Here is a 13,109-nt window from a genome sequence, read left to right as displayed (position 1 = left end):
ATATATTGCTTGACAAGCAATGATTTTGGTGTGGACACTGACACTCGCTACTTATTTTGACGTTAAATAGGATACGTCACATCAAATCTAAAACTGAATGCTATTTTCAAAAGAAAACTAGCACTCACTAGCAAAGGACTTCCCTTATATTGCACCCCACATGGTGAATCAGAGAAAAATGGTATGTGACTTATAGGTTTTTTAGAGCTGATTCCTGGTCTTAGTATCTGATTTAATTGTTTCAATATTTCACTCCCGTCGCTATCCTACCCAATCAATTCAGTGTCTGATTTCGTTGTCAATGTTGTGTTTTGATGTTTTCTTGTGACACTTGGCACTTTGATACTACATTGTATTTAGTACCTTTGACGATAATAAGATGAAAACATCACTATATTACCACGGTGTGTCCTGTTCTTGTAAATGAGACACTTTACAGTAATCCGTAGTATCTATTTTGTGAGATACAGTTGGTATGAGGGAGTGTTTCTTCTTTTGGATTTTTGGTATGATAGTTTGGGTTTGGAGGACTCAGAGGAGCCCCCCACCACCACCACCACCACCACCCCAGGGTAAAGCGTTCTGTTCTAGTTGAGTGCACGGGGAAGGCGTATTTTGTATTATCGTATTGACTGGTGTTGGTTTAGAGTAAATCATTAACAAATTGTAAGGATGCACAGGGTACATAATATAAATTTTGTATTACAAGACTGCGATAAATTGACTTTTAACAGATTCCTCAATGACGTGTAACTGGTTAGCATCCATATATCAAATTGATTTCGACATCCTACCTAAAGACATGAACTAATGTATTCCAGTTTTGGGACAGACCGCCAGAATGGCACCAGATCTTCTATTTGGATTTCAATATGAATAATCCATAATTAATCAATTAGTGTCAACATTTTGATTTAAATACCACCACATTTACAAACACTTTCATGAGAGAATAAAACAGGATAATGGTTATTAAACCATGCACAAGCCAAGTCATTGTCTGTGAATATGGATTATATACCCTACCAGCCTGGTGGTTCTACAACCTGTGTCAAGTCATTGTCTGTGAATATGGATTATATACCCTACCAGCCTGGTGGTTCTACAACCTGTGTCAAGTCATTGTCTGTGAATATGGATTATATACCCTGCCAGCCTGGTGGTTCTACAACCTGTGTCAAGTCATTGTCTGTGAATATGGATTATATACCCTGCCAGCCTGGTGGTTCTACAACCTGTGTCAAGACATTAGTTTTTGCAGTGCTCAAACTATGTGTCAAAATGTTCCAAACCGTCATTATTTTTACTCCTTTTTCATAAATTAAACCTCAGGAGGTATAATCATATTATTCCCAATATTTTACTTCATTCAGCCAGAAAATACTTGTGACCTAAGGGGCCTTGTCACTACTCATCTCACAGTGACAAGGCCCCTTAGGTCACTAATATATTCTTTGACAGACCGAAGAAAAAAATATTGGTAGACGATATCTCAATGTACTGTCAGGTACAGATTATGACACTCCTGATAAGCTGGTTTGGCTACAAAATAATGGTATTAGATTTCCTTTCCTTTGTAAAATGGATGAAAGAATAACAGACTGGAGATTATTGCATATATAGATAGATTTGGGTTTTTTTCATTTAGAGGAAATGTTTGCTTCTCCCAGTCACCTACAATGTCATGCTGATACTGGGTAGTGTAATATGAACACAAACCTGACATAGAGATGTAGTTTTTGAATGACAAAATGTTTTATTTTTGTGAAAGAAATACACGCTAAAAAGATATTACATCAATTGTGTTGTTGGTCATCATATAGAACTGATCATTTTCTCCCCATAATACAGCATGAGAAGTTACTTCAAAATATTTACACTAAAAGTGTCCAGGAAACAAGTATCAAATATAAGTTCTGTCTAGCTTCAAATTTGGGAGGTTGGGGTTGGGGTGGGGATGAGAGTATGACCAGAACTTTACATCATATATAAAAAGTTGCTCCCCCCCCCATCTATACCCGCATGCAACACAACTCAAATAAAAAGTGTGCCTTTTATATTCAACCTATTTATTCTAAAGCTACCAGCTTCTAGAATATTTTGATAATTTTCATTCCTAAATTTTCTTAAAAGATAATGTTCCTAAATTCTTACAAATATAACTTTGCTAAATAATACATTACGTTTGACAGAACACTAGCGGACCAGATAACCTAAGTTCCAGGGTGTTTTGCAGATGATATTGCAGATCCCTTAATTCGCATATTTAGAAAGTCTCTCTTTGAGAGTCATGTGCCCAAGGACTGGAGACATGCCAACATAGCATCTGCCTCCAAAAAAGGCCAAACATATCTCTGTGCTATTAAATTACAGACCCATTAGCCTCACGTGTTTTCTCTAAGATAATGGAACATATTGTAGTATGCAGTATTATGAAACATGCCAGAAATTATTCAATTCTGTACGAGTTACAACATGGCTTCACAGAAAAACGTTCATACGAAATCCAATTGATCGAATTTGTCCATGATATAGCAAACAGTATGCAATCTGGTATTCAAACTGATGTGTGTGTGTGTGTGTGTGTGTGTGTGTGTGTGTGTGTGTGTGTGTGTGTGTGTGTGTGTGTGTGTGTGTGTTCATTCGATAAAGTTGGTCAAGGCGATTGACCGAGAAAATTAAATGGTATGGTATGGCATGGTGTGGACGGCATAACTAATGAATGGATACAAAGTTTCCTTAGCAATTGTCGACCCCAATCTGTCGAAGTGGAACGAAGGGTCAAGCTCTGGTCATGTTCACTGGCATCCGAGGTACTACATGGGTTGTTGGTCGCTTTCTACTTTACATAAATGATAATTGTTGAAAATCTCTCCTCCAAGGTTAGATTATTTGCTGATGACACAATGATATACATTGCTATGAAGGTATTACTGATGCAGCATTGTTACAAGGGATCTCGATTTGCTATGTAAATAGAAGAAATCTACCCGGATGATGGAGTTCCATCCTGACAAATGTGAAGTCATCAGTATGACAAGGAAAACCCCTGTTGTTTACCCATACCAAATCCATGGAATTCAGTTAGAACACGTTGACTATGTGAAATATCTAGGTGTTAAGATCTCATCCGACAAACATATTAACCATATTACATCCAAAGCAAACAATACTCTCAGTTTCCTGCCGCCTCGCAACATCAACAATCCCAAAATAAAGGAACAGGCATATACCGCACTTGTTCGACATCTGTTAGAATATTGTCAGACTGTGTGGAACCCCTATACAGCCAACTTAACAAAGAAAATAGAGATGGTCCAAAGACGTGCTGCATGGTACAATCACTTCTAGTGTAGGTCAAATGCTTTCCGAACTTGAGTGGAAAATACTAGCTGAAAGACGTCATATTGCCATGCACTCTTATTCACAATCATCTTGTCGCCATTGATTTGCCATTTCAGCCAAAACATCGAGTACGTCCCTCACATTCTGAAAACACTTTAGCCCATCACATACCAGCATCGAAATATGATTGTCATTTGTATTCTTTCTATCCATGCACTTGCAGAATTTGGAATCATCTCCCTGACGCTTTTGTGCTCAAAACAACTCCTGATGCATTCAGAAATGCTATCAGTGACACTGACGTCTAGAGCTTTGTCTATCTCGCACTCCAGGCATACATGTACATCACATATTTCAGGGTCCGAGCCTTCATTTAGGACTTTGATCATTAACGGAAGAAGAAGGCATATTGCAAATGTATTTAGTATATTATAGCATCCATGGAGTAAAGTCATTATTTACAATTTGCTCAGCTCTTGACAGCTTTGTCCCCAATGCAATGTAGCATGTAGACACTGGCATAAATATAATCATTTCAATTGCCATATATTAATTACCATAATGTTAGTATTTTGTCTTTTTCATCTGTCCATAATCAAATTTAACAATCAAATTGAAAATCAATTTTGCAATCAATCTACATCATATTTAGCAATCCATTTACATTGAGAGCTATAACCTTAACGTAATCTGACACTGGGGTGTTTTTATTAGCAGTGTATTAAGCCTTTGCTCTTCAACAACATTCAGCAAATACTGAATATGTAAACATTTTAAATCCATTGTTACAAACCAATTTTACAAACACTGGTTCTTTTGATGTGTTCTATTTTAGAGTAAATTATTGCAACTGCTAAGCATTTATGATAAGAATTCAGCATGTATCAAACACCTCATTTCTGGTCATAAATGCTTACTAGTATGTGTGGGTTTTATGCAACAATCTACACTATGTCAGCACACCTCATAAGATATGTGAACGTGAATCGACAGACCAATGGTTGGTAGTGAGTCATACACTAAACGAAATTATAACATTGCATGGTGGGACCCATCTCAATTTGTTGCCTCAGACCAACACATCTGTTGAGTAAATTGTTGCGTACAAGCCTCAAATTCTCACCCGAAGTGTGTGTCTCAAACACAAATTGTCTGATTCTCAATCACCAAAATGCTAAGCATTTATGACAAAGATTATATTTGAATACTATACACGAGATTGGACTTTGAATACTAATTAAAGAAAAAAGATGCATTCAGAAAAAAGTGATGTGTATGTGCCTCACTACAATCCATTACGTGGGACACTACTGTGTTGTTTTCTTGTTGCCATTACTCGTGTATTGTTACTACCAGTATCAGTCACGTGACGGTTCACGCCCCTCCATTTATTCAATTGCCACATTTAAAAAGGTGATTCAAAATGCTCAGATTCACTATCGCTAATTTGCTAGACGACATGTTTGTGAAATGCATTCTGGTTTTAAAACTTTTCAAAAGCGTCTGCAAACACCTTAAAATGACCTTTTTTCAGTCACTTCCCTTCGGATTTACTTCGAGAGTTGGATTAAGATCAAACCTACTAGATTGTCAGCAGCGAATTCAATATATTTTCAAATACCCCTATTCCTCACAGCATTTCTTTCAAGTACCCCCTGTCACATCCCCAAATTGTTCAAGTACACCCCCCCCCCATTCCTCCCCACAAGTTTTCGTGAAAGCAGCCTTTAATATATGTAGACTGTAAATCTACCTCCACTGTTTTACAGGGCTAACAGTAACAACTACATTTTTGTAACAGTATAGTAGAATTGTTACCGTGGGAGTGGTAACTATAGTAAAAATTTAGTTTTAATAGGACTCGCTGCGTTTATTGAGTCAATGTGTAAACACACTCGTGGTATTTTAATGCTTTTTTTGCTATTCATGCGTGAGACGATGTGAACAGCACAAGTTGCGCGTAGATACACTGCGCATACAGGAAAACACTTTTACCTGTGCGCACTGTGCTTCGGTCTCGCGACTTGAAGGAGAACAAAAGAGATCACCCGAAAAGCTTGGGTCAAACTCGTCTCGGTCTTATTGTACTTGAAGATATTTGTTCTTTCACGAATTTGTCTTATATGCTTTCCCCGGTTTCATTTGATACACGTTCAGTCAGATTGATTATTTCTCAAAGTTTGAGGAAACTTGAGCCGATCGAGTGTACGGTGAGTGATTTGCCATTATTAATGTGCAGACGTATAAGCTTAGTTGTAATGTTTTCTAACTTCCCTTGTCATGGTTAATTTATACAAATAACCAATTCAAGATTCGATCATAATAATATTCGGTGTAACAAGTGTTACAAGTGTTGCAAACTTGTTTTATAGTTTAGACGAATGTGGAAATCACTACACGAAACCAATAGGTATCGAACTGTGTGGATGTGAACTTTAGCACACTGCTCTAAATACATGTTGTAAATAAGGCGTGGTATTTAGAAAGTTGCTGGTTCAATAGTCACCTGTTGAAGTAAAAGTGACTCCGTAACATTTGTACCATATTTTATTAGGAGTTCAAGATAAGAGGACGGTACAGTCATCATAAACCATGGCAGCGCTTAATAAGAGATTGGTCTATCTTCTCGTCTGTTTGTGTTCACTTTCTTCAGGTGAGTGTTCGGCATGACGTAAACAAGTAGCTCTTAAAACAGCTGTTGTGTACAATATAGGGAAATGTACGTATAGTGGTGTGAGAGGTATACTATAAGTGACTCATTGCTCGACTCAAGTATGATGAAATGGTTAAGGAACACCCCCACCCAACCTTATCAGCCTTACATCTCCTCCACCCAACCTTATCAGCCTTACATCTCCCCACCCAACTTTATCAGCCTTACCTCTCCTCCACCCAACCTTGTCAGCCTCTCCCCCACCCAACCTTGTCAGCCTTGTCTCTCCCCCACCCAACCTTGTCAGCCTCTCCCCCACCCAACCTTACCACTGTGCTTTCTCACTTCTTGCAATGTGTTTAGCTACAGGTGATTGTGTGGAGATTCTGTTGGAATTTTGACGTCTGTATTTTTTGTGTTGTTCGGTTACCCTTTATAACGAACTTGTTGAGTGAGATCGAACGATTCATTCTAACGAACACGATGGTCTTTCTGTTGAACCATGGACTCTATTGAAAGCACAGGGAGCCCATGAACCATGTTACAAACAAACAAACAAACAAACAAACAAACAAACAAACAAACAAACAAACAAACAAACAAATAAATAAATAAATATACGTGGGTAAATGAAATGTCATTTCATATTCATGGATAACTATACATTAACATGTATATATGTTTTTGTATGGGTGAGTATACGTATATATAGAAACATATAGTATATTATTTCAATATTATACAGTTCAGTAAGGTATATACATATATACATGTTAATAGATATTTATCCATGACTATCAAAAGACATTTCATTTACCCATGTATATCTGTTTGTTTGTTTGATTTTGCGTTTGTTTGTTTGTTTGTTTGTTTGTTTGTTTGTTTGTTTGTAACATGGTTCCTGTGTTGAAAGTATAAATTTGGGAACACAGTATTTGTTATAACAGAATTAAAGCACTGAGAGTTCGTTACTATAAAGATTTTAAGTTGTTCAAGTCTATATGACTTCTCATTAAACTTCAGAACTCTTAGACTAATAGTGGTCAGAGACGTAAAAATAATCCTTGATTTCAAGTCTTTTGACTTGATTTGTAAGATGGTCAGAGAGGTAAAAATAATCCATGATTTCAAGTCTTTTGACTTGATTTGTAAGATGGTCAGAGACGTAAAAATAATCCATGATTTCAAGTCTTTTGACTTGATTTGTAAGATGGTCAGAGAGGTAAAAATAATCCTTGATTTCAAGTCTTTTGACTTGATTTGTAAGATGGTCAGAGACGTAAAAATAATCCATGATTTCAAGTCTTTTGACTTGATTTGTAAGATGGTCAGAGACGTAAAAATAATCCTTGATTTCAAGTCTTTTGACTTGATTTGTAAGATGGTCAGAGACGTAAAAATAATCCTTGATTTCAAGTCTTTTGACTTGATTTGTAAGATGGTCAGAGACGTAAAAATAATCCTTGATTTCAAGTCTTTTGACTTGATTTGTAAGATGGTCAGAGACGTAAAAATAATCCTTGATTTCAAGTCTTTTGACTTGATTTGTAAGATGGTCAGAGACGTAAAAATAATCCTTGATTTCAAGTCTTTTGACTTGATTTGTAAGATGGTCAGAGACGTAATCCTTGATTTCAAGTCTTTTGACTTGATTTGTAAGATGGTCAGAGAGGTAAAAATAATCCTTGATTTCAAGTCTTTTGACTTGATTTGTAAGATGGTCAGAGACGTAAAAATAATCCTTGATTTCAAGTCTTTTGACTTGATTTGTAAGATGGTCAGAGAGGTAAAAATAATCCTTGATTTCAAGTCTTTTGACTTGATTTGTAAGATGGTCAGAGACGTAAAAATAATCCTTGATTTCAAGTCTTTTGACTTGATTTGTAAGATGGTCAAGGTCACAAGAGAAACCAGGATCGACTTCAGTCAACCATTGATGCCATTTCCTGTCCACCCAGCGTTGTGTAATATTTTACACTGATACTAATGCCTTCCATTGGTCTACCTTTTCCCATAAGGTTTAGCCTATTGAGTATATACATGTACATTATGGTACTTATTCCTTGAGAGTAGATAACCTTTGTACCGAAAGTTATGCGGTCAATACTTATACAGACGGGGAGGTGACACATGATGCCAGGACTGGAGGACAAAGGGAACAGATCAAATCGCATTGCATTCCATAACATAAACAAGGCTACGAAGGTTGATGGACTTCATGTCTGGCAGTAAACTTTTATTCGAGTGTTTTTATTTTCATGTTTAAAACCAGTTATTCTTTGAAGTATACAATTGTTACATTGTCTAGGTACGATATACTAACAAGATATCTGACTATTCATTGCCTAGGTACGATATACTAACAAGATATCTGACTATTCATTGCCTAGGTACGATATACTAACAAGATATCTGACTATCCATTGCCTAGGTACGATATACTAACAAGATATCTGACTATCCATTGCCTAGGTACGATATACTAACAAGATATCTGACTATTCATTGCCTAGGTACGATATACTAACAAGATATCTGACTATCCATTGCCTAGGTACGATATACTAACAAGATATCTGACTATTCATTGCCTAGGTACGATATACTAACAAGATATCTGACTATTCATTGCCTAGGTACGATATACTAACAAGATATCTGACTATTCATTGCCTTATATGACTGATATTACATGTTGTCTTTGTTGATACTCTAATGAGGAAAATGTTTGGCCTCGTAGTTTGTTCTGTTTATCAGAAACATTGCGTGTTTTGACACCCCCACCACCACCACCACCACCACCACCACCACCACCACCACCACCACCACCACACATACACTCACAACTTTAAAGGGGAAGCTTTAAAGTGAAAATGAAATATGCTTTATTTTCTTGTAAGAAGGAAAACAACTGTAAACGCCCTCTGTGATCTTCTGTCAAAGTGTAAATAATAAAACTTAGAATCGTTGCATAGAACTAGAAATCGTGATACGTGGAGCAAAGGTGACTTGGAATAAAGGGCATTGCGAGTATCTGAGTCAGGTAAACATGTTACGGTAGGGTACGGTACGATGTGTATGCCACTCCTTTACTCACCTGCCTTTGGGCACTTTAACCATTCTGTGTATGAACACACCCAAACAAAAGTCATTTTACTCATTTTACGACGATGGCCTTGGAATGAATACCATTCAGACAATCCAATAACTCAAAATAGACCATTTGCATAAAAGGTTAAAAGCAAGGTAATAAACAAGAAAAAATTACCATGTCTATGGAACACACACGTCTGTGTATTCATAATGTCGTTCTAAATTCGTCGTCTTCACTTCAACTCGCATATTGGTTTCCACGGGTCAATAATTTAGACGGAGATTGAGTTGAATTGACGGCAAAGGTAGAGTCTAATGAAGATTGGGTCAGTTTGACTGCATTTTAGCAACATTTGAGAAGTGGCTTAATACTAACAAGAGTGTGCGTTTAATACTATATTGGTGGGCTGGTATTATTGCCTTATTCCAAGTTTTACTCACAAAGTGTCATTATGAAAAGGTGGGCTGTTATTATGCAATTATGCAATCCAGACAAATCATTTTCACCACCTCTACATCGTGCGACCTCTCTAAAATAGAGTTATAAAAAGTGAATCCGACGGTTAATATAGCATTGTCATTCAATGTAGATCTTGATTCACCACTTTTTTGTTGGCAGATAGGGACGGTCATGTTTTCTTCTCCGTTCTCTGTGAATTACTTTAATAATCAAACGTGACAAAAACAGCACACTTAAGTTTGTGATTATCCCATCGTTCTCCAGTATGTCTTAGCACAACGCAGAGTCCTACAGCACAGAATACACCAACACAAGACTCTGCAACATCAGCACCACCGACAGCTGCGCCAACAACTGAGGATCCTGCTGGTACAACGGCTGAGCCCGAGCCTGAGTCAACATCTGAACTTGCGTCACTTGGTAAGAGATTGTGTGTCACTTTAATTTGAAGCCTTTACTAAAAGTCTTAGTCTAGTGATTTGATAGAAATTCTGATATATAGACTGTAAAATAGTAAGAATATAGAGAAATAACTAAAATAAAGAATGTTGTTGTTGTTGTTGTTGTTGTTGTTGTTGTTGTTGTTGTTGTTGTGAAAATGAGAGATGTTATGAAAATAACACCCAGTACCCGCTGTTGACACTGTTAGTATTTTTCATTGCATCGATCTAGTATAAGGTGTGTGTCAGGTACCTAGTAACTTAGAAAACATACCGGTACTAGATTTCAAGAACGATACTATTAAATAGGTCGAGAAAATTAAACTCTCTCCTTTCTTACAACACCGACAAAAAGTTGGTTATATTCTGAACAACAGGGTCATTATTTTTCTCCCCAGAAGCGTTCTTGAAATATAATAATGCTTAAAACATTTCAGAATTTTGTTTGCTTGTTTGTTTTTTTCAGATGACGAGGTTCCATTAAAATTGATACTGCTATCAGCGTTCTATGTATTACTAATTGTCGGAACTACTTTCACTGTCATTATGTGTGTGTTCTGCAAATTCTGTAGCAAGGCAGTGGAAGCAGAAGACAAGTACGTTTGGGGTCTTTGACCTTTGACCTTATTACAAATAACTGAATAAATATGTGCGAAGTGATTTTTACAAACTTCACTAGTAAATATTCACTACAACTGCTGATTTTCTTCAGTTTGGTGTTTTGTGGCAATTTTCCCAACGAAAATTTGATTTCCCTTTCGTCTATTTGAAGGAAGCCAACATCATAACGAAATATATCACAGGCTAATTCTGCTTAAATTTTGTTATTTGTAATTGTAAGTGTTAAAGGTACACGCAGTGTTTTTACTTACATCATGTAAATGAACACCTTTCGAGCCAAGTAACCGTGTACGACTATCAATTCAACTATTTAACCAATTCTTACTAGTTTCCTGATGTACGATATATCTTGCCATGTAATATACAAATTTCTTTTTCGTATTTTAACAGGTTGGGACTAGAACAGGAAGCCACACACAATCGCCAACAACATAGAGGAATTGATAACCCAGTAGAATTAGAGTAACTTGGAATTCAAAGGCACAGTGAAACAACCTTGGGTTATTGTACAATGCAGACTGACTTACTGACCGATCGATACTGACCGACCGACCGGAAGAGAGAGAGAGAGAGAGAGAGAGAGAGAGAGAGAGAGAGAGAGAGAGAGAGAGAGAGAGAGAGAGAGAGAGAGGGGGGAGGGAGGGTGGGTGGGTGGGTGGGCGGGTGGGCGGGTCGTTTGCGCGCTCGGTTAGTCGGTCGGTCAGTGAATGAATGAATGAATGAATGAATGAATGAATGAATGAATGAATGAATGAATGAATGAATGAATGAGCAACCGACCGACAGACCGATTGTCTGACAGATAGATTGACCGACCGATCAACGAACTGTGTGACTGACTGCTGGTTTACTAAATTAAAAGTGGCTCATTGACGAGCTTGCTAATGAGGGCTTATACTGCACGTGGGATGAAAAATTAAACGTGGTTTCAAATGCAATATTGAATGTACTCACCAGCCATTTCATCGTTATTGAATTCACAAAACGAAGACGACTATAAAACTGTGTCATTAATCAAACCTTATATGCCAGACGTCTGTCTCAAACATTCAAATAAATCTATGTATGCAAGTATATTTATTCAAACTTTGAGATACTCTACTGATTTCAGACTGATAGAAAAAGCTCGTCGAAATTAAAAAATTATTCTCTAATGAACACTAACTATGGTGGGTTAAGAAAAACATTTTAAAAAAACACCAAAATGTTAGAGGGCGCTAGTTTTCTCTGAGTCGGCAACTTTGCCATAATAACAAGAGAAACAACGTAGTATGCATTCTGGCAAGATAGAGAAATCTTAAAATCAAAATGGTGCATGCAAAGAAGTGTAAAGCACAAAAATATTTCCTTAGAAATACTCATGATGTGATTTTGATGTAGTTATCTAATTCGGTAATCTAAACAAAAAAAGGAACTCAGTGTACGATTATGAAATACACAGGTTTTTGGCAGATTTTTCTACTGTAAAGTTTTTTGTTTTGTTTTTTAACTTTTCTACATAAATGTGTAACATACTATGATACATTAAGACAGTCACAATTTCTATATAATGTGTAACATGCTGTAATACATAAAGATATTGATTCAACATTTGGACATTTGTGGGTATGTGCGTGCGTGCGTGTATGTATGTATGTATGTATGTGTGTGTGTGTGTGTATGTGTATGTATGTATGTATGTATGTGTGTGTGTATGTGTATGTATGTATGTATGTATGTATGTATGTATGTATGTATGTATGTATGAGAGAGCATACGCTACAGCGATCAGATAAACATAATGGGGTTGAGAGGGGGCTGGTAAAAGAAGCGACGCGTGAGAGAGAAGAGGAAACCAACAACACAAAAACGGACAGGGTGTTCAAAATGTGCAAGGCCTGGAATTGGGCACAGGCAAAGATTTGCCAGTGAACAGATCGAGAGAGCGCTTATAAAAGATTTTCTAATGTCCTGCATGTGTATGTTGTTAACCCCAACCCCGCAGGAAAACTGTTATTACAGTGGGATATCACATAAAGTCTGCACGATTGTAGAGCAACCCTTTGAAGCTGATACTCTATGTCACCTCTATTGGTCTGCCACTGGTCCACTGTTGCCTCGTCAGACTTAATCTAAGCAGGCATGCAAGTTTATTAGATGCAGGCTGAATATTCATGATGGTTATTTATCAAGGGGTAATAATCACTCGGGAGTTATGAATATCCAGAGTACATATAATAAATATGCATGTCTGCTAATTTCATGGGGTAACGGTAGACTAGTATGATAACACTAGAGATGTGCAGGTGTTTCTTGCCAATCGTGCCAAATGTGCATTGTAACGGTGAAATAACTCCCCAAATGTGCATTGTAATGGTGAAATAACTGCCCAGAGCCCACAATTTATGAAAGTACCTCTATTTCCTGAATGACGTTCCGTTTGAAGCAAGAAAATGCTCGTACAACCCCTTCTTCTTCTTCTTCTTCTTCTTCTTCTTCTTCTTCTTCTTCTTCTTCT

At 37.1% G+C, this 13,109-nt stretch overlaps 1 protein-coding gene across 1 annotated transcript; it reads left to right on the top strand.

Moving 5' to 3' along the window:
* Window positions 1–5,334: 5,334 nt before the first annotated feature.
* On the top strand, window positions 5,335–11,191 carry LOC144453673 (uncharacterized). The gene is made up of 5 exons (XM_078145003.1): window positions 5,335–5,555; window positions 5,900–5,998; window positions 9,816–9,971; window positions 10,458–10,587; window positions 11,003–11,191. The coding sequence occupies exons 2-5, from the start codon at window positions 5,938–5,940 to the stop codon at window positions 11,076–11,078; spliced, it is 423 nt and encodes a 140-aa protein (XP_078001129.1). The 5' UTR covers window positions 5,335–5,555; window positions 5,900–5,937; the 3' UTR covers window positions 11,079–11,191.
* The last annotated feature ends 1,918 nt before the right edge of the window (window positions 11,192–13,109 follow it).

Source organism: Glandiceps talaboti, chromosome 2, assembly GCF_964340395.1.
Source record: "Glandiceps talaboti chromosome 2, keGlaTala1.1, whole genome shotgun sequence".
Classification (NCBI taxonomy): domain Eukaryota; kingdom Metazoa; phylum Hemichordata; class Enteropneusta; family Spengelidae; genus Glandiceps; species Glandiceps talaboti.
This window is presented reverse-complemented; position numbering and strand designations above follow the sequence as displayed.